Raw genomic sequence first — 27,782 nt, forward strand, 5'->3', positions numbered from 1 at the left:
ATAGTGCCACTGCAGTACATAATATTGCCTCTAGATTGTCTTGCTTTTCCCACCAAGGAAGATGCTTTTTTTTTTTTTTTTTTAATTAACCTTCATAGATCAAGGCCATGTTTTGCTTAATTTTCCCATCACTGCACCATTCTGAACAGTTCCTTTGAGATGCTGGGTTTTTCAAGTTCTCTTTCTAGCCAAGAGCTACGTTAAGAGTCTTCCTAATAGTTCTAGTCTTTATATGGGGAACTGGCCCTGCTTACTGCATCTGATTTCAGAATAGTTCATGCCTAAATATATTCTACACTGAAGCATCCAGCTTTATTTTAGATTTAAACCCTTTTGGGTCTTGGAAGTGGTTTCATTTTCATATATATATATATATAATAAATCAAGTAATCTCATAGCTTTTGATGTGAATGGGTTTAAAGAAATCCTAAATGAATCTTACTAAAACTTATGAAACCCTTGCTCCATGAAGATTAAGTTGGAAACAAAAGGGGTTTTTTTGTATTTTTCTTCTTACTTTGACAAAAATTTGGCTTTCTCAAACAAGACATAGACATCATTCTCTGAAGCCTTTATACGAATGTATAGTGTGGATGATAACTGTGTTGGTCTTTAAAAAGGACTAGTTAATGGGGAGAGTCATAGTTTGAAAATGCTTCATTGTAGGATGATAGTCCTAATTGAATTTGAGTATGTAAATGACTTTCTGTTGCATTTCAGAAATCTCTCACAGATGACAGAGATCAATGGGACTGAAATCTCTCATCCACCTTTTTCTTCTGCATCTGTTTGTCAAAATAGCATCTGCTTTGTACACAGTAAAAAGTGAGGCTCTAGTTGTCCGTTACAGCATTAAGACCCTTTTCCCTGGCTTTCTTTTCCATTTGCTTTCTGCAGCCTTGTAGGGAGTAGATTGTATAAAGCTCTTAAAAGATTTAAGACAAATTTGTTTGAGGACAAAGAGGGCATTGAGGAAAACTGTGGAGAGGGATTGAAGGGTTTTTGCAGTGCAACAGAGCCTTGTCTGTGCAAGACTCAGCCTGCCTCTAAGTTCCAGCAGGTTGCTGAGAAGCCCGCCAAGAAAAGAATCTCCAAGACCCTGTTCCCTTCATCTCAAGTCTGCCATCTGGACAGAGGATGGCTGGAGGGTTCCTGGAACATATAGAAAAGAATCTTGAGGGCTGAAAATAAATGCCAGCGGAGACAGGAAGTGTCTGAGACATTGAGCGTTGGAGGAGGGGAGCTTCTTAGCATCTCTGCCCTGTAGGTCGCAGTACTGGTAGGGATGAGTGGCAGATAAAGGGAGCTTCTGTCTTTCTGTCAAAGGTGCACAGCCTTTCTTCTGAGGCCTAAGCCCCGGTCCGTATACCGCTTTCTGTGTGTGAGGGTGTTTTAGTTGTTGCAAGGGTTCATCTGAGTGATTTGGGTCTTATCCCCTTGTAGGAAGGGGTGCTAAAATTTATGAATCTTGGCTTGCTGGGAATTTTGAAATAGAAAAGGTTTACAGAAAGAATGGTACCAGCTGGTCTTAAATTTTGTCTTGGTGCTGCTATGTTTTAGTCACAAAGCCATGTGTTACTTAAGCATGGTTGTTGGTGGGGTCTGTTGTGATCAGGGTAGATGATGTTCTGAGTGGACTATGCTGCCCTGTCAGTTTTCTCATGTTGTAAAGCCAATGAAATGGGATATTTTATTCCTTTGGTGTACTTCAAGTGTTACATTACTGGAGAACAATATTTTTCCTTTCTGGGTTAAGACTAGCCAACCGAGAAGGCCAGCCATATCCTGGGCTGCATCAAAAGAAGTGTGGCCAGCAGGTCAAGGGAGGTGTTTCTCCCCCTCTACTCTGATCTCCTGAGACCCCAAATGGAGCAATGTGTCCAGCTCTGGAATCCTCAACATAAGAAGAACGCATCCAGAGGAGGGCTACAAAGACAATCTGAGGGCTGGAGTGCCTCTGCTATGAGGACAGGCTGAGAGAGTTGGGGTTGTTCAGACTGGACAAGGCTCTGAGGAGGCCTTATTGCAACCTTCCAGTACCTGAGGGGGTTGTACAAGAAAGCTGGGGAGGGACAAGGGCATGTAGTAATAGGACAAGGGGGAATGGCTTTAAATCTGAGGGGGGAAGATTTAGTAAGACATTAGGAAGAAATTCTTCACAGTGAGGGTGGTGAGGCACTGGCACAGGTTGCCCAGGGAAGTTGTGGGCGCTCCATCCCTGGAAATGTTCAAGGCCAGGTTGAATGGGGCCTTGAGCAGCCTGATCCAGTGGAAGGTGTCCCTGGCTGTGGCGCAGGGGGTTGAACTAGGTGATCTTTAAGGTCCCTTCCAACCATTCTATGGTCCTATGAAGGTGGCACGGTCTTTGTACGCTTCTCAGAATGGAAATACATCTGATTGCACCACCCATCTTTTTTTCCTGTAAGAGCGTTTTGAACCTCCAGAGAAGTCTTGCAATGAAAATTCTTTGCGTTGCTTTTGGTGCCTTTAACCAGCCAGATAATGGTGAATGTTTTTGCTTTGTAAGTGTTAAGTTGAATCAAGGTAAGTTTTCACTTCTCAAGATATTTCAAGGAATGTGATCATGAAGCAGCTCTTTCCTGTTAGTGAGCTTTTCAATGCGCACAGTAACCAAGATTTCACAAGATTCCTTTTCTAAAGAATGCCCTTAGAAGGCCAAGACATTGATTGTGCAGAATGTTAGACTCTCTGCATAACAGCTATTTTCTTTCACTTAATGCTTCTGAAAAATGTAGGGTATCCTCAAACGTTTACTGTATGTCCTATGTGAAGGTGGTGATACATTTCTTATTACTGAACTTGGAAGTGGAGCACGCGTTAAATGGCAGCCTTCACTGGCTTGCTAGAACTGAGTGGTAGCAAAATGCCTTTCCTGGGTGAGAGAGGAGATTTCCAGAATTTTATGAGGTACGTGCACTGGCAGCTTTCTTGGGGAGATCACCACAGATAGTTCATGATTTGATTAAAATTTAATGGGGCAATGAGGTCATGATACCTAAGAGTAGAAGGCAGAGATTTCGTATGAGGATCATGTCAATAAAGGAATTTTCAGATTGCTCACTGTCCTTGTTTGGTAAATTAACTTGTTAGCCTCATGTTTTAATACAGTTCCCTGGTAGGATTATGTAGCTGTAGTATATAACACATATATATATATAACTGACACAAATCACAGAAGAAAAAGGTAGCCTTGAAAATAAGCTTGATTCTTGTGTGTAAAATTTTGTAGTATGTGGATTTAAATTTAAATATCCTATTAATAATATGAAATATTATTATGAAATATTATTAATGACCTAAATTCGGTCATAAGTATAAAATATCAGTTGCTTTTTAGGAGATGGGGTAAACTGGAAGAGGCAGAGATGTTAAAAAGGTTGAGACAAAGGAACTCTGGCCCCAAATTTAAAGCTTTCTTTTTTACAGGTGTTAGAATAATCATTTATTTGACACTTGCAGCTTCAGAGGTAGGGATAATCCATCTCACTTGATTATCCAATTTCTTCGGTATGTAGCATTACTTAAGTGCAGTGTATGAGGAAAATGAATTGCTGAAAAAAAAAAAAAATACATACTTACAGCCTGTAGCAAAGCTTTATAAGACTTGTTCTGTCTGGCATAGGACCAAAACTGGCTTGTGCACTGGTAATGTTTCATACAAGACTGCAGAGCCTCAGTTTATTCACTATGTACGAAGAATAAAGCTTTTTATCATTTAAACTTTAACTGGCTATGTTTTCAAAGGTTAACAGCAGAAGTACAGTAACTTTGCTTTGCAGCTTTCACTGTTGTGAGCTGAGCTTTATCTTATTTTATGGCAGTTTAGTGAGTTGTTTTGTTTCTGAGGCAAGCAGATAATCCATTGTTGTACTAGGATGTGGAGAGCCCAATGGTGTGTATCAACGGCATATAATTTTCATTGAATTAAAAAGAACAAACAGAACAGGTATGATTTTTTTTTTTTGAATGATGATCTAGCCCATGTTTTAAAATAAGAAATGGGGTTTCAGCTGTGTGCAAGGTGATTTAGAGGGTTAAGGTGTAATGCTTATTTGATGCTCTGAATAGGACTGTAAACAGCTGTTCTGGGAACACAGCAATCAGTTCAGTATCTGTTCTGGTGAGTCCCTAGGTCTGAATTAATCAGAAATGGAGAGCTCTGCTAACCTTTTTATAGAATTTTCTTAAAAAAATTTGGAGTAGCAGCAAATAGAGAGGTGAGGGCGACAAGTTGGGGCAAAAGGAAGGTCAAAGCTGACGAAGCCATGCACAGTTAAGTTTGCTTTGTACTACTTCTTCATAGGCTCTTTCAGTGGCAAGACGGGGGCCTGAAAAACTGAAGGATCCTGTGCTTGATGCAGGAGCTTGAAGTGTAGGTGTGAAGAAGAGTATGATATAAAGGTTAAATACAATTGCAGAATGAGCATAGGTGCAAATTACAGATAAGGAGAAAGCTGGATAAGTAGGGGAAGAAATGCCATCTCCACTGGAGGCAGAAGGGTTTCCAGTTATTAGAGGTTTCTGTCTTTAATTAGGCAGAGCTGAACCCAGCAGTTCTCTGCCTAGCTTGCTTGTCTAGGCTAGCGATGCAAATGCCATTGTAAAGTCGCTCACATCTGATACTGAGACTGAGCCATGGTAGCAGTGCCTGCTCAGGTGGCAGAGGTCTGCCATGGATCCAGACCTGCAGACATCTATACATTTCCAGGATTGGAAGATGATAGTTTTGCAATATAGAAATTACTTTTTAATGTGTTTAATAGGAAATAGTTGTATGATCTCTTCTCTTTTGGAAGAAAGAGAATAGTATGATAATTAGCACTCGAAAAAGTATTTTACAATCCATAAATGCAACAAGACTGCTTTAAGGCCTGCAGTCATTAGTTGTTGCATGTTGAAGGTTGAGTTGCTTGACATTGCATGCCCAAAATTGCTTTAATATACATATTTTTGGATATGTTCTATGCAGCTAAAATCCCTGGGGCAACCTTATTTATTACTCTAGTGATATCACTTAAATTGTGCTCTGACTGTATGCTTTTAATAGTTTTGATCATTGAACTAGAAGCAGTTTTGGGACAGCTTGTACTGCATATTAGTAATTTGTTGGTTTTGCTTTTAGATGTGACAGATATAGGTGCTGCATTTACGTAGTTTTAAAATTATGTGACTTTAAAAATACAGACATTTTTTACTAATTGGTTCTTTTTTTAAGGTAGAGAAATAAGGTTTACTCATAGTATAAGTGAGTGTTAACATTTCTTGGTAGATAAGCTTGCTGTCTTTAAACACCTGATGGAAAATGGTGTCAGCTGGACAAGGACATAGTGTGAAAATGACCCATTATGAGCTACTCAAGCCACTGGAGAGTTTAAATTCTTACTCAGCAACGCACTGTACTATTTGACCCTAAGCAATTTAATCCATTTTTGTCTCATTTCACTGTCTAAAATTGGAGAATACTCCACACTGCAGAGATGTAAATTGCTTGGCTAATGATGTGATAATTGACCTTTGAAAATTATATGCTAATTGTATAGGTTTTGCTTGCATCCTGTTCACAGCACTGTAGGCAAGACTGCTTTTATGATGGTAGCTTAGTAACTTTAAGCAAAATTACATGAACTTGGAGTAAAAAAAACCCCAAGCAAAATAAATAATGTAATCATTGACAATAATAAAGCATTAGATAAATAGATATTACAGAATAGCATGTAAGGAGAATCCCCTTTCTCAATTTGCTGTGCAGGCTTTCTTTTGCCTTTTTTTTCCCCCCATCTGTCATGAATCTAAAATGTTGTTTGGAGTAGGTGTAACAATTGACTCTTGAATTAATTATTCTGACTCATGAATGCCAAATAACTCTGTGACCCCAAAAAGCGTGCTTTATACACCCAAGATTTAGGTTCAGTCCCCAGTGTCTAAGATGAAATTCTATAAAAAGGGCGTGTGCATAGAAGGAATGGTTCAAACAGGTACCCAGCCTCCTCTTGAAAATAAGTTCCCAATCTGTGATTGTCTGGCCTGTGTTTCACCCACTGTAGTTATTGAAGCTGTGCTGTAGTGGAAGTATATGTGTAAGCAGAACTAGGCAGTTAAAACATATGACTGTAGTCACAGTATTCCTTTTAAATTCTGGAAGAAATAAAGATGGAATCCATGAAGAATAGAAGCATAACACAAGTACAATCTTAAGTAAGCTGGTTAAGTTAGTAGAAGAGAATTCTTGTAAGGAAAGCATGGGTTTATGAGATATGTACCCTTAAAGGAAAAAAAGAGTAATTGACTGTCATATGCGAATATTAGGATGTATTGTAGGGCTGAACTGGTAATGGATAAAATCTTCCAGGAACATTCAGGAGCCTTTCAAATGAAAGGGTGATACCAACTGGAAAACATGTTTTTTCAGGCAACTCTAACCTGTAATATGAAGTTTTGAGAATTCATTAATCTGGCAGTCAGTTTTTCAAACTTAAACCGAGTTGCTTCTTGGTTATTCAAGTTTTCAGCCAAAAACTGGTTCTCTCATCTAATGTGGGTCTTCGCATCCTGATCAGTTGCTCCCATTAGGTTGTCCTTTGATGTAGTGGCACAGTAGAAGTATAAAAGTTCTGGTGGTTGCTTACAAGTTCTGTTTTTAATGTTGAGTTACTCCATCTTTTGCCAGGAAGATGATATTTCATTCCTAAAATAAAATTTTTTTGCTTTGTTCTCTCAGATTATCAGTTGGCTACTGAAGAAGTATATTGCCATATCTATGTAGGCACTTAATATCAACTCTCTAGGCTAAACACTTTCAGGACATTAGACTGCATATAGGGATGGGATAAAATATGAAAGTGAGTTCTTAGGGATTGCCTTGGATTGTAGGTTTTCCCACTGAGTAAGCTAAATGGACTACTTCTGAATAAACTAGAATTGTGGCCAGGCAGCATTTGTGCAAAGTTTGGATGAAATTTAGTGGTGGGGCTACAATTTTTTATTCTGTTTTCTGACTTGAGAATGGTAACATGTAAGGTAAGAATCTAGTAACAACACTTTGTCTATGATTTTGCTGTGAGAGCAAAACTCCCCGTTCAGATCTAAATGTTAAATTTCTTTTAAGTTATTTGCTTATAATAATTGGCAATAAGAATCTGCAGTCTGAACTTGGAACTTAAATTTCCTTTACACTCATGCAAGAGGAGCATTCTAGAGTCCCATCAGTATATGGAATGACAAGGACCGTAATGGCAGAGATGAATGAATTTTTGAGGATGCTGGTGAGGATGTGCAAGGGGAAGCTCATAATCATGTTTTAAAGGATATTCAGAGAGTAGCAAGGGCCTGATATTGCAAATTTGTTTCAAATTAAAAAGATTTTAGTGACCACACACATACTTACTGTCTATCTTACTGCATGTTGTACTCACTAACCTATAGATGGCATACAGTCTATCTTATAAAACTAATTTGTTTTGTATTTGACCAAAATGACAGCCCTTTTAAAATATTTAAAGGATTTTTCTTCTTTTCCTTTTTTAGAGAAACAGAAATTTTGCTTGTGGAGTACCATTCTGAATTGGAATCTGGGTGCTATTTCATTACTAGCAAAACTGATGTAGTTTAAAACCCTTTTTTTAGCAGAAAAATTGCTTGTAGCTTTTAGCACCTTAGTGTGAGTCCACTTAACTAAATTTTTAAAAAAAAAGGAAAAAAGGAAAGCAGTGCGGTAGAAAACTTAACTACTTTTTCTTTCTGCTTGTTTTATAGGCCTTAGGGATTCATACATGCCTGGTCGTGTGTAGTTAATTTTAAAGTCTGTTTCTGAGAAATTTCTCTCCTGTTCTCCCTCTGTGGTACTTCCAGACTTCTCCTGGATTATATCATTACCTAAATTTTGCAGCAGAGTTTTTATACCAACTGGGACTTCTTGGGTGGGGCGTTTGGTAAGGTGTACAGTTCTTTCCTGTTCTCAGACTGAGGGGCAGTGCCTGCTGTAAATTACTTGCTTGCTGCTCTTGCCAAGAACATCAGTCTTCTCTTAATATTTATGTTACTTTAGGAGCCTTCCTTTGAGATGGACGAAGTTTTGGGGGCTGATCTGAATGGAGGTCTTCATGCTCCACAGCCATTTAGCTTAGTTCTATAAATAACTCTTGTCCACGTGGCTGGTCGTAATGCAGATCTGCATGAAGCAGGGCAACCTTCACCTGTCACTGAAAAATTTATTCTGCCACAGCACTTTGTTAATCCTGTGTGAGGAAGTCTAAGTTTTTAACTCTGAAAATAACTATTAAATTTTCTCTAGCTGCTTCTGTTTTTAAAAACTAGAAATCATCTAAGTTAGAAATAATGCAGATGAGCACTTTGAAGTCCGATACCAAAGTTGCATTACATTAAGTCATTTGGACAGCCCTTTCAAAGAGTGATCTATCCGTGTTCATTCACTCCAAACCTATCTCCAGGAAACTGCCCAAAGTGGGGGATCAACGCTGGCAGTGTGCCAAAGGTTTGTGTTCCAGACAGTCTGGCATATGCTGAAAGCTTGGTCTTTCTTGTACTAAGCCGTGGGCAGATGTCCATTAAGAATGAATAGGCAAAATTTATACAAATGCCTTGTAAAATGTTGTGTGGTTTTGGTGGTAGTGGGTTTTTTTTTTCGTGTGTCATATCCCATCCCTGTCTGTTCGATCTGCTCCCCAACACACACACACTTGAGAAGTTTTGTGTGGGTGTGTATTTTTTCCTACATTTATAAACCCTGGCTTTTGCCCTTGTCCGGTAGAGACTGCTCACCCACCCTTTTCCGTTTCCAGGCGGATTGCTTTTCTGTTATTTCAGTTCTGCAACTTTCTCCAAGCTCTCTTGTTTTGCGTATTATGAAGTGCTTGCAGTAACCCTTTCAGTGCTGCTGTCATCTTTGCCTTAAATCAGAACTGGCTGTTGTATTTATTAAAAAATAATCTCTTAAAAAGCAAGCTTAAGACTTCTAATGTGTTAGAACTTTCTGTTTGCATATGGGGAATGTGATACGGCTTTCATTTGTATATTGAACACTAGCGTCCCCGCACAGGGTTTTTCTTCTTTTCAGTACCAAGCCAAAACCCCCACTGAAATGGGATTTCTTTACAGCTTTAACAAAGAAATCTCTTCAGCTCTGAAGTTGAGGCAGCACCACTTTCATGTGCAGAATGAATCATCAGAATTCGGGGAAAAGATTTAATTCCAGCTATGTCTCAGGATCTATTTTCCTGTTCTACTTATCCTCTTACTTTTTCATTCCCTTTCCAGCAATGATTGATATTGACAGTTAAGCTCTTTGTTTCTCTAATCTGTGTTTAAATTAAGCCTGGGTTAGCCAAGTAGAAGTAAGGTAAACCTGACTGACCCACTGTTTGGAGCCCTGTGTAGTATGTGAACTAATACCAAGCCTATAACCGGACCAGAAGAGTAGACATAAATTTGTTTCTTGTAACAGTTCAGTGTTTCATTATTTGTCTTGGGGAATTATCTTGGCCCACCCTTAAGTGCAAGTTATGATGCAAGATAGTAGAAAACAAATTTAAGCGTTAGGTTAGTGGGCATTTCCCGGAAGAAAAGGAGTAGATTGTTCTCTTCAATAGTGGAATAAATTCAAGTAGATCTTAAAACCAAACATTTGAGGGAATGGGTCAAGGATACATGTATAAAATACCACTAAATGCTGTAGAAGTAACCTTAACATTTGTGAAAAAGCTGTGGCTTTGGAAAGTAGGGTACATATGGGCACAGTCTCCTCTTCCCTGACCAGATGGGGAGAACTGAGTTTGGTAGTGAGTGTTTCTTTTTAGATGTAGAAAGATGTTTCATTCGTATGCAAAACTCCCCTGGATGAATAATTATGCTCTTAGTGTACTGTAAGTCTTTCCAAGTAGTAGGGTACTAGCCATTCTCTGCTGTACCCAGCTTTTTACTTAACATATACGTTTCCGCATTAAATGGAGATTTTTTTTTCTTTGTTTAACAGTAATTGAAATGGAGGTCTCTTAACACTGTTTTCAAAGTACAAAGTGGCTGGGAAAGGGCTGAAAATGGTTAATCATCCACACTAATATCTGTTATCTAAAGAACTTTACTTTAAGCTGATGTCCAGAATAACTGGGCCAAGTGGTCCTGTTGAAATTCCCTACAGAAGCGGAGCAGTGGTTGGATGTATGTTTAGCCTGGAAACAAATAATTCAGGCTAAAGTTTATGGATTCTGCTTGGGGAAAGGAATGAGAGAGATGCAGTCTGTAAAAATGCTTTATTTGTCAGAAGGGATCTTAAGGAGATGTAAAGATGTTTTCCTGACTCCCATGTGTTTTTACCACAGTAATGATGATTCAGCTTGTGTGTGCTCTCTGGAATGCATACGTGTAGGGAGACAGAGGAGAAAAGGATTCCTTTAGGAGCAGCTAATTGGAAATACTGTAGGAGATAATGTGTATAGCATATTGCCTCATCACAGAGTTGCCTACTGCAGCGAGTTTATTGTCTTTGTTTTAATGTTGACTAAAAATAAGGGGTGTTTTGTCTTAACCAAACGCATTTATCTTGAAGACCTCTCTGAAGCAGGAATTCATTGTTTCTGAAGCAGTTGTGTTGACAAATAGGCTTTCACTGTATTTCTTGTGGTAAGTTCTTTTGTTCATCATAGCAGTTTGGGATCACAGCATCAATGTGGCTGGCTCTGGCTCTGATTGGACAGTTTATATTTAGTTGCTGGTTTCCTATAATAGTTTTCAGATGGAGATGTTAAAGAACACATACTCTTGTGCTGCTGTAATCCCTGAAAGAGTATGGGGAAGTGAAAAGGAAAAAAAACATTCATGTCTTTTGGCAGAAATAGTTTGGAAAAAAAAAAAAGCAGCTGCTTGCAGCAACAGAATGCTGAAATTTATTTTTAAAAAATAAGCTAGGCAGTAAAAGCAAAATGCTTAAAAAATCTGTGGGTACATTGCTTACTTTTTGCATCTAGAAAGGAGCTTAAAGTGTGGAAAGGTCTACTTTTTTTAGATTACAAAACTTGTGATTGTCAAGTTTACGATGGTACTCAATTGCTATTAAGCATCAGGCACCACCTCAGGATAGCTCCTGTGTTCCATATTGCAGGTGGACTTCTGATGCAAACCAGTAGATAACCAAAGAAAGGCAGTGTTGTTTACTTTAAATATATTGTCAGATGCATCTGAGCATGGGTTTAAGACCACCCCTCAAAAAACTTTTCCCCAGAAGTCTTTGCTTCCAAGAAGAAAACTGAGTTCATTCTGGGTTTGCAGATTGTTTAGAAATGATCTTTATGTAAATTTTTTTTTATTAGATTTAACTATTTTTTCTTCTCATTATTATTAATGAAATAAATCATCCTTGTTTTTCTTGATAAGGTTTCAAGAATGTATGTCTTTGCTTGGTGCTGATAGAAAGCTGTCTGCAGGGTCCTAACTTCTAGGTCATCTGTAGGCAAAGAGAATCTTCACTTGCTCCTGAGGGATAGCAGGGCCTAACTATAGCAACTGGAATAATCAGGCCCTCGTGCCAGCCAGCATGTAGGTAGGATCTTTGTAAAGTTGATGGTTGAGAAGAGCGTGAAGTATAATTATTTCCTGTGATGGATATGATAAAAGCAGAGTGCTGCTACCAGTCTGATGGTGATGCATTGGACCTATTTGCAGTCCTGACCAGTATAACTTTTTTTTGGGGGAAATGAAATGTATAGCATGGTGTAGTGTGGTTTGACTTGAGTTAGTTTGCCTCCAAATCACAGAAATGAGCGAGACCTCTAGAAGCTACCTAGTCAGATGCCAGCTCTGGATCAAGGTAATCAGAAAGGCCTGCAATAGTAGAGACTCCATATTCCCTTCCTGTTCTTATAAAACAAACAAACAAAACCCTCTAATTCTAACCTGATTTATTTCTTTCATAGTTCAAGTCCTTTTGTGATAGAACCGGAAGAACATTTTGTTTCCTTTCTCCTTACAGCAGTGTTCTATGTTCTTGGAAGGTGTTATATTGTTTTCCTCCCTGACTTCTCTTATCTGTGAGGTAGAAAATATTCTTCTTGGTGCTCACTGGGCTCCAGCTTATTCTACGTGTCTCTTCAACAAGGGTGCTAAGGGTTGGGCACAATACTCCAGATGAAGCCTGATAGATGCTGGGAATTACTTTCTATTTTACAGATATTTATACAGCTCGGTCTCGTCACCTCACTGCTTTTTATCAATGGTTCATTGTAACCCTTTATTTTCCTCTCAACACTTGTTATCCAGTCAGTCCCTATTCAGGTATACGTGGTTATGCCTAAATGTATAAACTTGGGCAAGAAATTCAGCAATTATCTTGGTTTTTTAGGCTGTTTTTCTACAACTGTTGAATTTTCAGATGACGCATCTGAAAGAACAGTGTAAAGATGGGATCAAGATGAAAATTCAGCTTCACAAACATTCTGTGTTTAGACATTTGGGCCGTTAAGTACGGAATAATGTACTCAAGCCAGAGTTATGTGGGACCCTAGCCGTTGCTTCCCTGTGACGTAGTGAATATTTTATCTTTATATGTGGATAATTTAAGTTTACCCACTGTCCTAGAGTAATTTTACCCAGGCCACAAATGACAGTCATTTAAATACTCATTGCTAATAGTGGGTTTTTTGGGTTTGGGGTTTTTTTTGTGATTTTTTAGTTGAGTCAGTGTTGATTTGCTCACAGGCAGTAAATGATCAACAATTTGGAGTATTTTTTACTCTGTGAGATTCACTCCTCTGGTCCAGACATAAAGCTGTGCAGCTGTTTGGTTCATGGCTATCAGGGAATGCTAGGGTGAACAGGAAGCGAAGGAAAACAGCCTCATTGGAGACAGTGCAATTGTGTGATTTATGAAGGGCAGCCTGCCCGGGACCAGCGTGATAGAGCATATTATTTTTCTTTGCAGCATTCAGGCATGACTTCAGATCTGCCCGTTTTTAACTTTCTACAAGGCAAATGAGCCTTCTGGCCAGTAATTGTGTGTTCCTTTCCACATATGTAGTTTCCAGCTTCATGTTGGGGGGAGCGAAAGAGGAAAAAGCCTGGGTATTTGTATTTAGGGCTTCTTATTTAGTTGCCTTGTGCTCTGAGGGTAGTGCTGAATACTTGAGTGATAGTCACAGCAGGACTACTGAGAGGGAACGAAGAGATCCGAAGCTTAACTGGAAGAAGAGTGGTTCAGCAATAAAATACAGCTTTCTGCAAGATTTATTTTTGCACATGCAAGGAGGAGTTAAGGTATTTTATAAAAAAACCCAAACCTCTGTGACTTTTTGCTGCTTTTCCTTGGTGGGCTCCAAGGCATTGTCAGATGTGTATCGGGGAGATTTTACACCTCCGGACTCTTGTTTGGCTGCAGGCAGCTTCCTCTGGGCTTCCTGCAAAGTGGCTTTGGTGGCAGTTTTGCATTGTTCCTCAATGATGACTCAGAGAAACAGGAAAGTAATACCCTGGTGAACAAAACACGCAATCACCAAACAGGTGCCTGTATTCTGGTCTAGCAGAGGACAAACCACCTCATTCTGGATTTTTTCCTAAGATTCTTATCTGCAAGCATGAGACTCAAGAGGAATGGTTCGTATACACTGAATGGGTAAGAAAGAGCCTGCATCCTTTTTTGAATCTTCATCATGAAAACTGTGACAGGGTACATGAAATAATGACCAAGTCTTTTGTCTTGCAGAAGGATTGCAGCATATGAAATACGCAGCTTATTTAGTATGCTTTCTTCTACAGTTTGTTAGATTTGCTTTTAAAGTATGTACATTTGGTGGGTGCAGGTTAAAATTGTCTATGTATTAAAACAAAGTGGATCTGCTCAGTAAAACCACCAAAGCAGTAGGAATTGTGTGATTCCCAGAGATGCCTGTGATAATTAATTTAAGCATTCGCCAGCGACCCAGTGCTTTTAATATGAACATGAGCTAAACTCATTAAATGTGTTGCTCCCTGGTAGGGAATACAAATTACTTTAAATTTAGTCAGTCTAAAAGATTAGTTAGTTCCAAGTACTTAAAACTACTCTGAGTTCCTTCACTAGCTTTGTGAGTTTAAAAATACTGATTTTTTTTTTCTCTCCAATTGCTGTTAAAACCTCTCAGTTACAGCAAATGTACAATTACTGTAAAGAAGATAACTAACTAGATATTCCTTGTTTAGGGAAGCTTTCTGTAATAATTAAAACCAGAATTTTCAGGTGAGTGGTTTTTTATAACTGCTATTTATTTCACTGAAGTAGATTCTCATATGTCTTCATATGATGTAAGTTTTATTTCTCAGCAAAGCATACATGAACTGAAGAGGACTTGTATTTCCACAGCACTGTTAACTGTTTTAGTACTTCACAGGTGACTTTACAAATTAAGGAAGTTGTTAGTCTCGGAGCGTCATTTTCCTTTGCTGCGTTTAACCTTCTGTACTGACTAAACATTGTGATAAGTCCTTCATGGTGCAGTTGGCTTAGTGCTGCATTCCTGGAAAGTCCAGATATATTTCAGAGTAGAAGTGTGCAGACTAGCCCAAAACTGCCTAGTTCTCTTAAAGCTGTGCTCCATTGCACAATTGATTTGTAGTCTCTGCACAGGAGAGGCATATAGCAGTGCAAGCAGATCAGATCGGAAATACTTTGTCAGTGTTGTTCAATCTGCACTGTCTTTGCCTGCACTGACTTGCACAGTGCCACTTAGATAAGGGTCCTTTGCTTTGCCAACATTTGATTTTTTTTTTTTTAATTTTATGGGGTTAGATTTTTTTCTTAATGTCAAAGTAGATGGATGCTAACATCTTCCTGGTTTATCTATAACTTTTTTTTTGTAAGTAACAATTCCATTGTCTGACTGTATGCAAAATCAAACATTAATGAAAGTTACTATCTTAGTGTTTGATTTTAAGCTGTAAGATGAGTTTGTCACTCAATAGGATTGAGTTTGTAGTAGATAGAAGTTAAGAATATATTAGCATTAACTTATGTTTTTTGGCAAAGGTTTTTGACCCTTTGAGAGATTGTCTTAATTTAGAGTCAATTAAGAAATGGTGCTGAAATGCAAAACATAATGGATATTGCTTATATTAAAGTATTTTTTTAGATTTTAGTTACTGCTAGAACAATCTCTGATTTGAGGTTTATTAAAAATGAAAGCATGGCATAGAACTTCAGGGAAATAAGTTGTGCATGATCACCCTGTGTATCTGTTCTGCCTTGTTCTGACTTGCAAGATGCTGCATAATCATTTTAAGGAATTTCACTAGTCATAGCCCAGTGTTGTATTACAGTGAGTAAAACCAGTGGCGCCCAAGTGCTTGCATGAAAAAGAAGCTACCACTGTGAGTTTGTGGGAGACTCCAGTATTATCTGACATGCTGATGCGCTTTGCTCTATTAAACAACAGGTGCTGAGGAGTGAATTAATCTAATTAAAGAAATTCCTTTTATGTTTATCTCTTGCCTAGATAATTTAATAATGCAAAGCAATGGAAAAAGAGCTTCAAGTATGTTTTCCTGTTTAGCCTAAACTTTTGACATGTCAGCAGAAGGGCTTGTTTTGATCTTTAGTGTTTTTCGTTTGTGACAGCGTGTTCCAGCTATTGGGTAGAATGACACCTTGTCACACAGGTCACTTGAGGAGAGGAGAGCCCATTGCGGTGAACTGTAGGGCAAACAGGAACTTTGCTGCAGCAGGTAGCTACAGAGCGAGGACACAGTAACTCTGAGATTGATGTTCAGTGTGTTGCATGAAAACTGGGCTTCTTTTATTTACCAAAAGAACGAAACAGTGGTCTAGGTACAGCCGAGCGTGAATACCTCAGAATAATTGGCGTGTTCAGAGATGTAGCTGCAGAGTATGGTGATCAGCTTCCCAAGTATACTCCAAATCAGACAAGGTGATCTGTTAAATGCTTAGAAATATATTAAAACATAGAAGTTGTGCATCAAGAGCAATATGAAGGAATTCTTTACATTAAAAGTCACTTTGTGTGGCACCTCCCTACTGTATGGAATCTTATTTTGTAAACTGGAGCTGTTGAATTTGCAGAAAGTTCATACTGAGGATTGTAATTTAGCATCTGTGAGGGAGAACAAGAATTCTGTTTAAACCCTCAATTTTTAAAATGAAAGTGCAACTTCTTGTTCCCCTTCTGTACTGTATCCAGATGTTCTTGAAAAGTAAATAAACCATGCCTAAGTCATTAAGTTATCGCATTATCAAGCTCTAGGTAGCATTTTTCTATGATTTTTGAGACAGTGCTGGTATTGTGGATGGAGCAACCAGAAAGTGCGAAGTCTTTAGGATACAGGGATTATGTGAGGACCTTTGTCTTTTGCATGAAGATGTTCGCTTTTCCTTGGAATAGTTCTGTCTTTGACATCACAAAGTACTCCCCAAAACTGCAGATATTTGAACCAATTTTCCAGAAAATGCCTGATTCTTGTTTTTATTTTTGCTTGTAAGCAAGGAATTGTAGCATCATTACAATGATTAGCTTTTTCTATGATTTGGTCAGTCTAGGATTGCACTTGTAAACTCGTAGAGGAGGAGGAAGACTGCAAGGAGAGCTAAGATACTTAATGTTTTCAAACCTAATGCCAGCAAAAAGCTCCCCCTGCTTAGCCTTTCTCCTGTTCCATTGTGTCTTAGTTGATACTAGTGTCGGAGCAGTACACATGTAAAATCCAGAGTTTCACTTAGAAACAGTGATTTATAGGTATTTTTGAGCTGATCTCGCTGGGTATGGGCATGTTTGCTCTTGTTTTTTAAAGTGGGTAGTGGTTACACGCTTGTGGAGACGGAGTGATCTGGTGCTGAGATTCATCAAGAGACTCTGATTTAGGAGACCTACTGTACCTTGCTGAGACTGAGGTAGTAATCTTGCCTGCCTGCATCCGTTTGACGATATTAAGTCAGCTTTGCTATTATGTGCTAACCTGCAATGTGCTGGTTACGTTTCTTTGCATTGCAAAGTTTCTTTTTCTACATGATCTCTTTTGAAGGTCATCTTAACTTGGGAGGTACCCCTTTATTTGTTTGGTGCTCCATTTATTGACAGTAAAAAATGCATTGGCACTGTAATCGTTTCAGCATAATTTCTTCTCTTTGCAAATGCTACTTTTTTGTCTTGTCCCTGTAGCATTTGGAATTACTCGTAGTCAATATAAGTCGATGCACACTGGTAAGGTGTCAAATAACATACTGTTTATTACATATTTATTTCCTCTTTTAATGATTTAAGGAAGGGTGTAAATCCAAGCATGCATTTCACAAGATATGACCTCAGCCCACCTGAAACAAATATGCAGCTTGAACTTTGGTGTGATTTAAGCTTCCTGTGCCTACGCATTCCTTTGTAGTAGTGCAGACAGAACTGTGCCCCTGCTGGTTTACCTGCCACTGTAGGAGAGCTTTGCTGTGGTGTTAAGTAGATCATGCAGTTGAAGTGAAGAGCTTCGAACAGCTGGCAACTTGCTGACCTTGCTTCAGATATCATAGGATGTACTGATAAACAGTCTACTAGGTAAAATTGCACCCAAATTGGGATTTCTGATGAGCCTAGTCAGTGAGCCTCACCCCTCTTCTGCTTGGCATTGCAATTTTGACAAGGCTTTGCAGCATACGCTTTGTCTGCAGTATTTTCTACACCAGTGCAGGCTTAGAAACAACTGCCTAAAGATGACTTTTAAAACTAAGCAATGATCTCTGCATAGCATCCATCCTGCTATGCATGGATCACAGAAACTGAATAGCCTATACAAGAGTTTATTTGTTGAAACAAATATATAGCACAAAGGAAAATGCTTAAATATTGGTGAAATATTTTTTTATCTTCTCATCATTACTGTACCTGACTGTACTGCTATGTGGCATGTTTTCCTGGGACATCTTTAAGTGCCAAAGTAACCTAACTAGATTGTGCATTCAGAGTAAAGCAGGGTGAAAGCTTTGAAAATACAATGTTTTCAACTAGCATCTCAGTCAGTGCCTTTGCTGCTGAGGAGTGCTTGCTCGACCTTCTTGAAAAGTTTGTGTGTAACTTGAGTGATGTCAGTGTTTCAACTGAGGATTCAGATAGTTGGACATCTCCAATCTCCTGCTCGGTGCTGCCCTGAAAATGCTCTGAGTTCTGCTCTGTAGAGATCCTTTTTTTTTTTTTTTCTGCATTCATCTTGGGACTATGTGTACATATACATGATTGTATATAATCAAAGGCCAAAGTAACCGATGCCTTGAAACAAATTTAAGTTGGACAGGGGCAAAATATTTAGGAATATCTTAGTGATTAATGAATGCTTAACCAATGCTGATAAAATACTATTGGCCCCAAGAACTGTTTCCTCTGCTCCAAGTCACTGATTTAAACTAATGAGTCTTGATTTTGAGCCAAGCACTGAAACGGAAAAAAAAATTATTTTTCTTGTGTGCTTGCATCTTGTACTGACACAAAGTAAGCCAAGGAGAAAAAGTAGTATCATGTGTTTGTTTTGCCCAAAAAAGCAGAAGTCGGAAAGGGCATGGTAAGTCTGCTTTAGAGGACTTTTTTATTTAAGTATTGTTGTAACTGCAGGAAAAATAGCATTAAAGGATGTGACAAACAACTCGTGCAAGCCTGTTGAAATAGCTCATCTGGCAGACAGAAGTATTATGAACACCCAGTATCTTATCTAAGGAGAAGCAGCTGCTTGAACTGCCGAATTACCACAGTTTTTATCATGAAAAAAGGGAACGTCTGAGGGTAGCAATACAGACTTATCCTTGGAAAGCACAGCACAGAATTATCAAATTGAGGCAAAAAAAATGTAGATTATCCACCTCGGTTTTTGTTGGATTGGGAATCCATTTTTGAAGAGCCTTCTTCAGAATGCTTTTATAGTGTCAAAAAATGTAAGCCAAGGTGCAGTATGCCAGGACTGCTGACTGAATGCTGCCTGACTTGAGGTGATCTTAGTACTTTCTTGGTCAGCTATAGCCCTTTGTGCTCATTTGTATCTCAGTTAGAGGTTTGCTCTTCCATTTCCTGAAGCTGACAGTGATTTTCATTCAGTATGCATCATTATAAAGTGAGGTGTGTCACTAACATGGCCCCTTATTTTGTTCTTTTCTGGAGGATGAGGGTTACTGCAGTGCGTGCAGGAATGACATTTTAGTAGTGTGTCTTTGGATGTAGACTGAGATCTGAGGATGTGTTGACTGCTTTGTGTGTATGGAGAGACAACAGCCTCTGAGGACAAGCATAATGTGGCAAATATTGACAAACAGCAGAAGTTTCCTTTACTTTTTTCCAGTTCTCCCACTCTGCTCCCCTGTATCCCACATTTGCTGTCATGTTACTGCTGGGTGACATAGGCAGAAATCCTGTCCTGATCATTTGGCTAACACCTATACCCACACGCAGCATGCAGTGGAGCCAGGGAGGGCTGCTAGGTGTTTGTGACCACTGTTGTATGCTCTGTGCCTTGGAGGTTCATTACTGCAATTTCTGGTTGCTGTGCCCTTCCCAGTGCTCTGCCTGAGAAAGACCCCTCTTACCTTCCTGTTGATTCTGCTGTAGGAACTGTGGAGAAGGGGTATGGAGCCATCAAAAGCTGGAGAACAATAGTGATGATGAACACGAGGGTCTTGAAAGCAAGCAGTAGGGCTGACCCTCATCTCACTGTCACGGTCTGATGGCAAGAATTTGACATTTGCAGTAATTCCATCACATTTTGACATTATTTATGTATCCTAGGCAGTCCTGGTACTGTCTACCTTACATGAGAAGGTGAAGGTATGTTTGCCACGTAGAGAGAGATGGAAACATGTTGCAAAATGCTGAACCACTTCTAGAATTGTAGTTCTGAATGTTTTGAGTTAATCATCACCTTCAGGAATGGGGCTTCTTTTGCAGAGGTTGTGGGTATAATTTTTGTAACTTTTCATCCTCTCTATTCAGCCTGGCTGTTCTGGTAGCATTTGTCTTACAGCACAAGATTTATGATCCTACATGTGTTTTCTTTGGGAGTTTTTTGTGTGTGTGAGCAGGAAAGAGTAGTTTAAGCATTTTTATATTCATTAACAATGTATGTGTAAAGATCTAAACTGTAAGCCTTATATGGGGAAAGTATTGTAAGCGTAATGCTTCCTAAATAGAAGATTTCATTATAACTTACTCTCTGAGTCATTGTTGTTATATTAATAGAGCTGTTCCCAAATATGGATTTGGAACTGGGCCTTCTTTGTGGTGAATGGTGCAGATGCTTACAGAAAATAAGTACTTAAATACAAAATGGGTTTTTTTGGGTAACCTCATGATCAGCCAGATAATCAGATCAGTGAGGCATAGAGTATAGAAAGATCTTGTAATGTAATTCTGTAAGTGTGGTACTTTATGCCAGATTGTATTTGAGTTGGAAAAATATTTGTTGTTTTTATGTGCAAAACTGGTTAAGAAATAAAAACATTGTGCTGTGACATAAAGGTGCTCGTTTTAATACATATTCTTAAAACTGCCCTGATCAGTTAGTCTCTACCTTTTTGAAATATTTAAATCAAAGAATAACCTAAAGGAACAGATGTTCCTGCTCATACCTAATTTATGTGCAGCTAACAGTAACTCTTTACAAAAACTTTATTAATCTCTACCAGAAGCAGAGATTTATTTCAGAACTCCAGAATGTGTATGTAGGCTCCTCTCTCTCCTTTTTTTCCCCTTCTTCCACTCTCCCTCCTTTTTTTTCCTCCTCTTCCACTCTCCCTCCCTCCCCCCCCCCCCCCTTCCACTCTCCCTCTCTTTTTTCCTCTCTCCACTTACTGGAAATGTTTTCCCTCTTGATATAAAACAATGAGGCACAAGCGTACAGAAACTGTCATCCTTGCTCTTATACAGGAATCTCAGGCAGTGATAAATGCTCATATTAGGGTTTGAGAATTACCAAGATGTTGTTCCATTAACAACCTGGGGCCAGACCAGGGAACAACAAAACACTTCAGACACTTAACTTTTTTTTTTTTTTTTTTGTCACCTTCTATGAAACCTCCCTCCCCCCCGAGGTAAACTGTTTTGTGGAGTATGGAGTGAGTGTGATCAGGGTTTATAATGAAAGTAGCATATACAAGCTGCCCGCTAAAAGTAGCCATATAATTCATGTCTTGTACACCAGAAATAGTAGTGCCCTAATTTATAGCTCATTAATAATAATTAGGGGCAGTAAATAAAGTCACTCCAAACATTTATACCGATTACTGTGAATTGTAGATTCAGTAGTTTATATGATATAGAAAGTTTTTTTTCTTCATCTCACTAAGATGCTCTGATGACTAGAGTTTTTTAATGGGATATTACTGTGAAGGCATAATGAACAAATGCATAAACCGTAGCCATTCTAAAAGCTTTTTTAGTTAATTCCAATTTACCATTAAAAAAGAATGGGAGCTTGTTTTCTTCCCTTATCCACTTTCAAACCATACCTACAATAATGATGATGGAAAATGAGGTTTCTTTCCTCCTAGCTATATTGAAAGAGCTATTGATTATGGTCTACTCTAAAGCTAAGAAAGAAAAATAAAGCCAAACCTGTTAATGATTTTTTTTTTTTTAATCTTCCTTTCCCAAATCTCTGTCCTGCCAGCGAAGCAGGGTGAACCACCACTTTGCGTAGTGTTGCTAGCTCAGCTAAAAGAAAATGTGAGTTCTTTAACTTATTCTGTATGGGAGAGAACAGCAATAATGCTGATGGATGATAAACATAATGAAGCATCATGCGTTGGCAGGAAAGATCCTGATGCTGAGTGTTACGTAGCTGACAATACCATGCTGACTTCATGTGCATGTCAGGTTTTATTGGTTTGGGAGCTTTATTTCATAGCAGTCATGCAGCTATGTTACTCAGAGGTGTTAAACCTCTTCTTTTCGAAGTCTTTGCTTTACCAGTCAGTTTTAATTACAAGCAAATTCTTGATAAATTGCCTTCAGAAAACTGCTATGTTACTCTAATCATTTGTTCATTGTAATCTGATTTTGTGGAGCTTGTTATGGGATTTTTGTAATGAGTGGTGGCTCAGAACACTCTGAAAAGGAACTACATTGACTACATATTTAAATTGGACATTAGGAAAAAATTCTTCACAGAAAGGGTCATTGGGCACTGGAACAGGCTGCCCAGGGAGGTGGTTGAGTCACCTTCCCTGGAGGCGTTTAAGAGACGGGTGGATGAGGTGCTGAGGGGCATGGTTTAGTGTTTGATAGGAACGGTTGGACTCGATGATCCTGTGGGTCTCTTCCAACCTGGTTGTTCTATGATTCTATGAAATACTTTCATGGTGTTAAACGCTGTGTTTTGTAATATGCTCTGGACTCTCATGCACTTAAGGTTATTAAAAAGTGACTTTTTTAGTGCTAAAGGACTGTGCAGTCTGACCTTGACAAGCATAAATTAAAGTAGCTGTTCAGGAACTGAAATCAGATTTTTTGCAGATTCATTCTGTCTCTTTACCAAAAGAATTTGATTTCTCAGTGGTTGGAGTATGGCTTTTTGTGAGAGATTGACTTCTATCCAATTTAGCAATCTAATACTAAACAGTTTGGATGTTAGATGCTTTCTGTGAAGGTAGTTAACATACCGAACTTTGTGTGTGATACAATCAAGTGTGGAAAGCTCACTTTAGAAGAGGCCAGTTGGAGCTCTGCACTGCATCTTAGCTTGTACAACACTAGGTGATACTGGCGGTTCTCTGGAGTTACTCAGACATTTACCGTGCAACTTACATTTTACAGAAAATTAACCATGTTGCCAAAGGAGCATTTCTTTCATTTGTGCTGGTCCTACTGACAGTTTGTGTCATGAGGAACCTTTCTTTTTGTGCTCCAGAGTATAGTTTAAACAAAACATGCTGTTTTCAAATTATTTTTCTATGTCTGTAACACCTTTTTCACAGAAGAGTACTGTGCATTCGCTTTTTTGGGTTTCCCTCCTCTTGTCTGACATAAAAGGGACTGGGCAGATTTGCATAGGGGGCTGATAGTTCTTTTAGAGAAGGTTTTGTGATCCAGAAATTATTTTTTAATAGCTTTCTGGTGTGAAGTGCCTTCTAGGGAATGCCTTGAACTCTGAAACTAGTGCTGCCTTTCCAAGGTGACCTGGAAGCCAGGGGCATTGGAGCAGTGTAGAAAGAGCATGGACATGCAGGACCCTGTGCCCTAATGCTGACGGAGCTTGCCTGCACTGAATTTCTGACTGATCACTGTCCTATCGTGGAAGCCAACTATGTGACGTGCTCTTTGCTGCTGTTCTGAGCAAGGCAGGAGAACTTGTTGTCTCCAGCCAACAAGATGGAAAACTAGCTGGATGATCTTTTCGTACTTGGAGACTCCTGGAATGATTAGAGATTCTGATGTGTGGGGAAAGGAGGGAACCTGGCAGAGGGTACTTGTCAGGGTGCACGCGTGGACTGCACTAGCATGAGCTGGAAGTTGTGTGCTATGATGGAAGAATATGCAATACAGGTGTATTATGCAGATTTATATTGGAGAGGCACGTTTTTTTACTGAAGTGTGTCGTTCTTGTGTGATGAAAAACTTTCAAAAAGCTCTAAGCATAAATTCAATTTGGAGTGTGTTACAAAGAATAATCTTATGCAAATTTTTGCATTTCAAAAGTAGGTTGAGACATCCTGTACAAAAACACAAGGGGTAAACTTGGTACTCATTGTGAAAACAGTCATGACTGTATTCCTTCAGGGTCTTCTACTTTTTGATTTTTTTTTTTTCCTAAGCATGGTCCCATCCCCTCCCATGATTGCAAATTAGAAAGGACTTCTACAGGGCTTATAAAACAGATTCTTTATTGGTGATGTGGGCAGTTGCAGAAACTTTTGGACTCTGGCTAGTGGAAAAAAAAATAACCCTGTCATATAGAAATGTAAGTTTAGATTTAGTAAGTTATCTTAGGATTTTTTTCTTTTGCCTAGCGCATACACAGGTAGCTTCAAACCAGCATCTCAGTTTTTTTTTCAGTGGAGAGCTTTCTTTGTGCTAATTTTATTTTTCTCTGTTAATAGTTTTTAATAGGAGTCCCTGGAATACATAAGATCAACAAGGTCTATCCTTCCAAACACACAAGTTAAAATTAGCAAGTGACTGACATTTGTAGAAAGCCCACATACTCTTCTGTCCTAATGAATCCTCCCCTCCTCCCCCCTTCAGCTAACAACACTACTGCTACTTAGCTTAAGGTTTCTGAAGTGAAGGTGTAGAATGTGTGCTCTGGGGAGCTCTATTGTGCACTTGAAACAGTGTAGTCTGATTTAGAAAAGAGGGATAAAAATGTCTAGCTGCTTTATAAGGAGCTTAAGAACAAATAAACTTGTACAGTTATTTAAAAAGGTGTATTTCTTTGTATTTGTTGCCTTTACATAAAGGTAAATAAAGTCTGTGCAAGGGTCTAACCACCTGAAAACTCAGGTGAAAAGAGCTGACTTTTAAATTTATGAGTGAGTCTGGGTGAATTATAAATACATTTGAAAACAGCAGCACCAGGGTGAGTAAACATTACTAAACCCAGCCATCCTGTCGCTTACCATGTAATAATTACTGGTCTGCATTTGAAGAACAAATCTTAGTGTTGCCAAACTCCACCTTTTTCCTGCCCAGTCTGTATGTGGGAGAGTCTTTAAGAATCTATTTCCTGTTTCCCAGACAAGGGAGGGGAGAAATGTGTTTTCTCCTTGTTCTGAAAAACAAAAGACAGGCAGTGACTATGTACCCTGCATCAGCTGCCAGCCTAAGCCTGAGTGTGCAAACAGCTGAAGGCTACAGTGAGTTCCTTTCCTCGACTCTTGGCAAAACACCTACTGCAGTCTGCTTCATCGGGACTTGATGAGCGAAACTGGCTGAAAGGTGATAGTAAAGCTGGAGAAGTAGTTTTTATTATGTCAATTTGACCCAGTCTTTGAAGCATAGAAAAATTGTTAGTATCTTCCCCGTTTCCTTCTAGGATTTCTGCCCAAAGTGCTTACTTTCAGGTTCACAGGTCTGTTTTTGTCACAGATTACTAAGCTTTGAAGACTGAGTTTTGCGGGAACAGAGGATATATGGCGGCAGGGAGGGAGCGCATGCTTAAGTGGTTTACAAAGTAACCGTACCCCTTTCCAGGTGCAATGCTAATCAATTTGTAACAACAGTAAAAATGTACTTCAGGGGGTGCCAGTGTAGGTGTGGCAGCTCTGTTTCTCCAACGCCAGGTTACTCATTTAGATTTTCATGGCTATCCCAATTCTGTCCCATGTAGGTGAACAAAAGTAGCTTCAGCCTTTTCCCACCTTAAATTTAGAACGTTATTCATAGTTGTACATCTTGATTTAAAATGTTGTGTTTTAAAGTCAACTCCACTGGTTACAGAAATAAATTTTACTTTCATAGAGGCTGCTTCAAACAATTTAAAGTTCATGTCTCCTCTTTATGCTCTCCTTTTAAGGAAAAAACAATACTTCTTCACTCTGAGAGAAATTTGCAGCCAATAATTCAGTGCATGATCAACAGTGGAATCACAGCGCTCAGATACAGGACAAGCAGTACTGCATCACTGTGTATTAGAAAGGTCTAGGAATACGTAACAGCTCTCCTAAAGTGGTTAAAGAACAAAAAGCAAGGGTTTGGGATTTTCAGAAAGTGCCTGTGGAATTATCAGTTCCCTTTTCTGTTATGCTCAGGAAAGGTGTTGTGTGTAAGTTTGCTGCTTTTGCTCTATCAGCTTGCAGTCTGACTGTGGTGGTTCTGAAGGGCATTTGGTGGGAGGGAGAGAATGTCTTACTGTTTCAGAGAAAAGTGTACTGAATAAACAAATAGAGCTTTTGATATTTTACATGTATTGAAAATATAGATTGTTTCAACTTCACTGCCACGATGCTGTCAATAGGAAATAAGAAGTGTGAATTTCCAGTTCTGTATGTGTTGGGATAGTGTATCAAAATAAATCATCTCTGTAGCATGAGTAAATATGATAATAAGGAGGCAGTTTCTGCATTACAAACTATATTGCAATACAAGTTAAATATTTTTCTTGACATTTTCTTGAAAAATAACTGCAGTTTGTCTGTTTCCCTTTTAGTACATATTGGAATATGGAAATGCACTTTCAAATAGATCAATCTCTGAGGATTGAAAATAGATTTATAAACCAAGTGTTTCTTTAAGAGCATGCTTCATCTCATCCTTAGGGAAGTAATTCCCTTCTTGCCAAAATCCATACTTCAAGCTTCACACACCCTTCAAGATTCAGACATAATGCCCAGGCTTGATTTTCTCTATTGTTATTGCTTAGTGATCCTTCAAAAGGTGGTGAGAAAACTGCAAGATTGGGAGGAAATTATTGCCTACTGGTAGTCTACACCCATGGTCCTTGAGCTGCTCTGACATGTGTTTGCCAAACAGCTCCACTTGGATTGCCTTTCCAGTCTGGAGTCTAAGTCCCCTGTTTCCAAGTGTTTTCCTGTGTTTTGGAGCACTTCTGACTTCCTCCTACAGCAGTATTTAATGCCACACCCCGGCAGTGTGAAACAATGAAACAAGTGTAGTTTTTCTCTGTATAGAGTCTCAGTCAGTCTTGTTCATGGGATGTGGTGTGGTTACACATGCTAGGCAGTATTGGCTGCAAGCACACGTGTGAAGCTGTTCGCATAAGCGTGCTGTTCAACAGTACGGCTAAGCCACTACAGTGGCAAACCTCCTGTGAAAGGGACTTCCTATCACTAGTTGGATCTCTGCTGTTTGTTATATATGCATGGACTCTGAAATTCCTCTGTGGTGAGCTGGCTAAACTAGCTGAAAACAAATGCCATGAAAATGCACCATTTCCAGTTGGTTTGGGCATGGAAGCATGAATGGGAATAATCCTCTGAAGAAAGTAGCTGGTAGAGTGGTTTAGCTGTGTCACGGAAAGATGCCCTCAGAGGATTTCAGAAGATCCTAGCAGTTTTTTGTATTGGTAAACATGACTACTATTTAAATATCTGTTTATTGTAAATGTGTAAATGGGTTTTAGAAATAAATAAATTTCACTTTGACATTCAGATACTCTTAAAACTTCTCTTTATCCATTCAGCCAATTTTTGAACAATCTTTTAGCTTTCAGCTTATCTTGTATTTATATTCCCATGGAGCAGCCATTTTTTGCCTTCATGGAAATGCAAGGCTGTTTAAAGGGCTACACAAGTAGAACAAACACCAATCTGCTGATCTGTTTCTCATTGCTAGTTTGTTTTTTGTTTTTAAGCAACAATCTGCTAACAGAAGTTGAGGTACAAAAGCAGATGTGTACAGTACAGGAGGACAATCTGCCTTCCTTTGTGGCACAGTGAGAGAGCATAGGCTTTCAAGTTTTCTTGAAAGTTGATATCTGGAATTTGAAATGAGGCAGTAAATGAAGCCCCAAAGAAGATAAACTGTAGTTTTTGCTTTTAGTAGAGATGTAACATGTTGAAGCTGGGAAATGTCTGCAAGTTCTGACTTGCATAATGGCAATCTGTTAAGCCAAGGTTTTCTCATCTATCAGGCAACCCAACAATCCTTGAAGTATAGGATATGTGTTTATGGAGAGGGTGAGGGTGGGTGATGTTTTTCAGTGAGTTCACGTATGGATGGATATATTTTCTGTTGAGTTCTGTGCGTTAACAGGAGCATTGTTAAAGCAAGACAAAGGACAGTATTGAGGGAGTCAGAGGGGCGCGACTTGTTTTGGGATTTTTCATCGACACTGTCTGAATATGTTCCTTGTAA

General features: G+C 38.9%; 1 protein-coding gene across 2 annotated transcripts in view; it reads left to right on the plus strand.

Annotated features, from left to right (window-relative positions):
- The window catches only part of MOB2 (MOB kinase activator 2), a 117,734-nt gene that overhangs the window by 41,113 nt on the left and 48,839 nt on the right, over window positions 1–27,782 (plus strand). Inside the window, exon 1 of one of the 2 annotated variants that reach the window (XM_069857746.1) lies at window positions 13,496–13,636. The exons of the other annotated variant lie outside the window; for it this stretch is intronic. Within the exon in view, the coding sequence (XP_069713847.1) occupies window positions 13,599–13,636 (38 nt within the window). The 5' untranslated portion in view covers window positions 13,496–13,598. Of the gene's footprint in view, window positions 1–13,495; window positions 13,637–27,782 lie in introns of those variants that run through there. 2 annotated transcript variants of the gene reach the window in all.

Source organism: Phaenicophaeus curvirostris, chromosome 5 (assembly GCF_032191515.1).
Source record: "Phaenicophaeus curvirostris isolate KB17595 chromosome 5, BPBGC_Pcur_1.0, whole genome shotgun sequence".
Taxonomy (NCBI): domain Eukaryota; kingdom Metazoa; phylum Chordata; class Aves; order Cuculiformes; family Cuculidae; genus Phaenicophaeus; species Phaenicophaeus curvirostris.